The sequence below is a fragment of the Clupea harengus genome, chromosome 10, assembly GCF_900700415.2.
Source record: "Clupea harengus chromosome 10, Ch_v2.0.2, whole genome shotgun sequence".
In the NCBI taxonomy this organism is placed as follows: domain Eukaryota; kingdom Metazoa; phylum Chordata; class Actinopteri; order Clupeiformes; family Clupeidae; genus Clupea; species Clupea harengus.
Window position 1 is genome coordinate 19,073,029 of NC_045161.1, and position 2,500 is coordinate 19,075,528.

A 2,500-nucleotide genomic window follows, 5' to 3' on the forward strand; every position below is an offset into this window, starting at 1 on the left:
CCCATATTTTAATAGACTGACACAACATAATAATCTGTGGCAGACCACAAATACGTATGTGAGAAACTGCACTCATTTCAGGCCAAGCTATAATGATCCCCTAATATGTGTACGTGTGTGTGTGTGTGTGTGTGTGTGTGTGTGTGTGTGTGTGTGTGTGTACATGGCGGTGGTGGTGAGTTCAGCCTAATACCAAAGAGAATAAATGTACCTTCAGCTTCGGGCTGTCGTCTCACTACTGTACACATTTCCCCCTATTCTATTTAACCCACGTGTCTGACAGGAGGTTGATTGATGGCTGAATCCCACACTGCTATTGCGGGCGAGATGGGGGGGCAGGCGTGAAACAATTTTTGGGTATTTTGACTCTAATAACATTGTGAACCCATCAAACCGCAATTTTCTCCAATAGAAATCACAGGGTTTGATGAATATGTCGAAAACATTCTCTTCACACTTCACATGAAGCCGTGTGTATTATGCAAGCATTAAATAGATGTGAATGACAATATATCACATGAAGCCGTGTGTATTATGCAAGCATTAAATAGATGTGAATGACAATATATCACATGAAGCCGTGTGTATTATGCAAGCATTAAATAGATGTGAATGACAATATATCACGCAACACAAGAAATCACCAGCAGCTTAGCAGCAATACGTGATATTTGCCTCTACAGGCTTCAGCCTATTGGCATTTGTGTGTGTGATAATTATTCTGCAGTGTGAAATGAGAGCATTCTAAAATCTGGATGCATGACAACTGGATGTATGAGTACCATGTCCTTGACATAGCCTTTAAAATTAAAATATTGCCGGATGCAATGTTGCCCGTGCATTTTTATGCTATCCCCACATATAAATACAAGCAATTATTTTCCCAATTTTCCCCCCAAAGCTTAAGCTAACTTTGATGCTGGTGGAGACTGTCTGATAAAGTCGTGCTCTCTTTCTTCCTCTCCACAGACTGGGTGTTTGGCCCTCATTCGACCAGGGCAAACAGCAGCAAGACGGACATCCACTGCATCACAAGCACTGTGAATGAGATGAGTGATCTGCCACAGATGGTGGAAACAAACTTCATTTCCCATGACCACCCTAATTGCTCAGGTGCCATCAAGGATGAGGAGTTTGTGGTTACCATTGATGAAACATTGCAACTACCTCGGGAGGTCTACAGCGGGACCTAACTATTGGAATGCCACTGCAGCTGCCAGTCTTTTAATCCACCTTGAGGGCCAGGAAATTTGCACAGCAGCAAGTTTGCTCGTCTTTAATTAACGAGAGACACTGCCTGGCCTCGTTTGAATCAATGCAACATGCCCTGCTCGTTGCTTGGGGTGTAATCACAAGATGTTTGTCTGGAAAGGTTTTCTGAAAATGATCCGGGAGAGAGACGGAATAGCCGCGACTGGGTGAACCCAGATTCGACGCTCTTTGATCTTTTGATCAAATCCGATTAAACGCTCTTTCTCTGACGCTTGATCTCTCAGCCGAAACAGCTGTGTGGAAAGAACCGCGACACAGCTACAGTTTAGGCAACACATTTTGTGTATGACATTTTGAATCTTTGATCAGACTGCGAAATACCACTTGTTACGTGTCGGAATTCTGTCTTTTTCCCTTAAACACACTCTGAATCTTTGTCAGTTCACATGCAGCAGTCAATTGCATCATGTTATCATTTCCTTATTCCATGTGTTCAAACTGATGAGGATCCAGCACATCTCAGGCACTGCAACCAAGAGCCACCTGATGTTCTAGTCATGTTCCATTCGCAGAACCAAGAGCCACCTGATGATCTGGTCATGTTCCATTCGCAGAACCAAGAGCCACCTGATGTTCTGGTCATGTTCCATTCGCAGAACCAAGAGCCACCTGATGTTCTAGTCATGTTCCATTCGCAGAACCAAGGTCACCCAAGGTCACCCAAACTGCATTTTTGTTGTCCTGCCATAAGCATCCACACCCACGATGGGGGGAATTATTGCACAAAACGAGCAATCACTTACTCATGTGTACTGTAAATACAAACACCAAATACTGTCTTTGAGTTCTCTCTCTCTCTTGCTCTCTCTCTCTCTCTCTCTCTCTCTCTCTGTCTGTCTCTTTCTAACTCTGTTGGGTAAACGTGTGCCAGTGTGACCTTAAAATGGCTGTTTTGTTCTCCAGTCTCCATATGTGTGTGTGTGTGCTTGCATTTTACAATGAAAATATGTGGCTCCTCACCGCTCCTCCCCCCACCCCCCCGTACCCCCCTTAGTACCTCCTAAAGATAAGGGCTATGCACCAGTGTGTAGCGTTTTACTGTGTTTGTCCGTGCATTGACTTCTTCTAGGGACAGAGAATCAGAGTGCTTCTCACACACCCAGCCAATTCATGCATAAAATCATGCAGATTGTAACAACCTGTGCAGTATTTCAGTAAAATGCACAAATAAAATGATAGCTGATTTGAATTTATTGAGAAAAAAAAAGCCAGTGTTAGAACACAAATG

At 43.6% G+C, this 2,500-nt stretch overlaps 1 protein-coding gene across 1 annotated transcript in view; it reads left to right on the plus strand.

Annotated features, from left to right (window-relative positions):
- Positions 1 to 2,500, plus strand: part of LOC116222029 — a 6,749-nt gene that overhangs the window by 3,934 nt on the left and 315 nt on the right. The window contains exon 2 of the mRNA XM_031574295.2: positions 970 to 2,500. This exon is cut by the window's right edge and continues 315 nt beyond it. Coding sequence (XP_031430155.1) covers positions 970 to 1,193 — 224 coding nt within the window. The 3' untranslated portion in view covers positions 1,194 to 2,500. The remainder of the gene's footprint in view (positions 1 to 969) is intronic.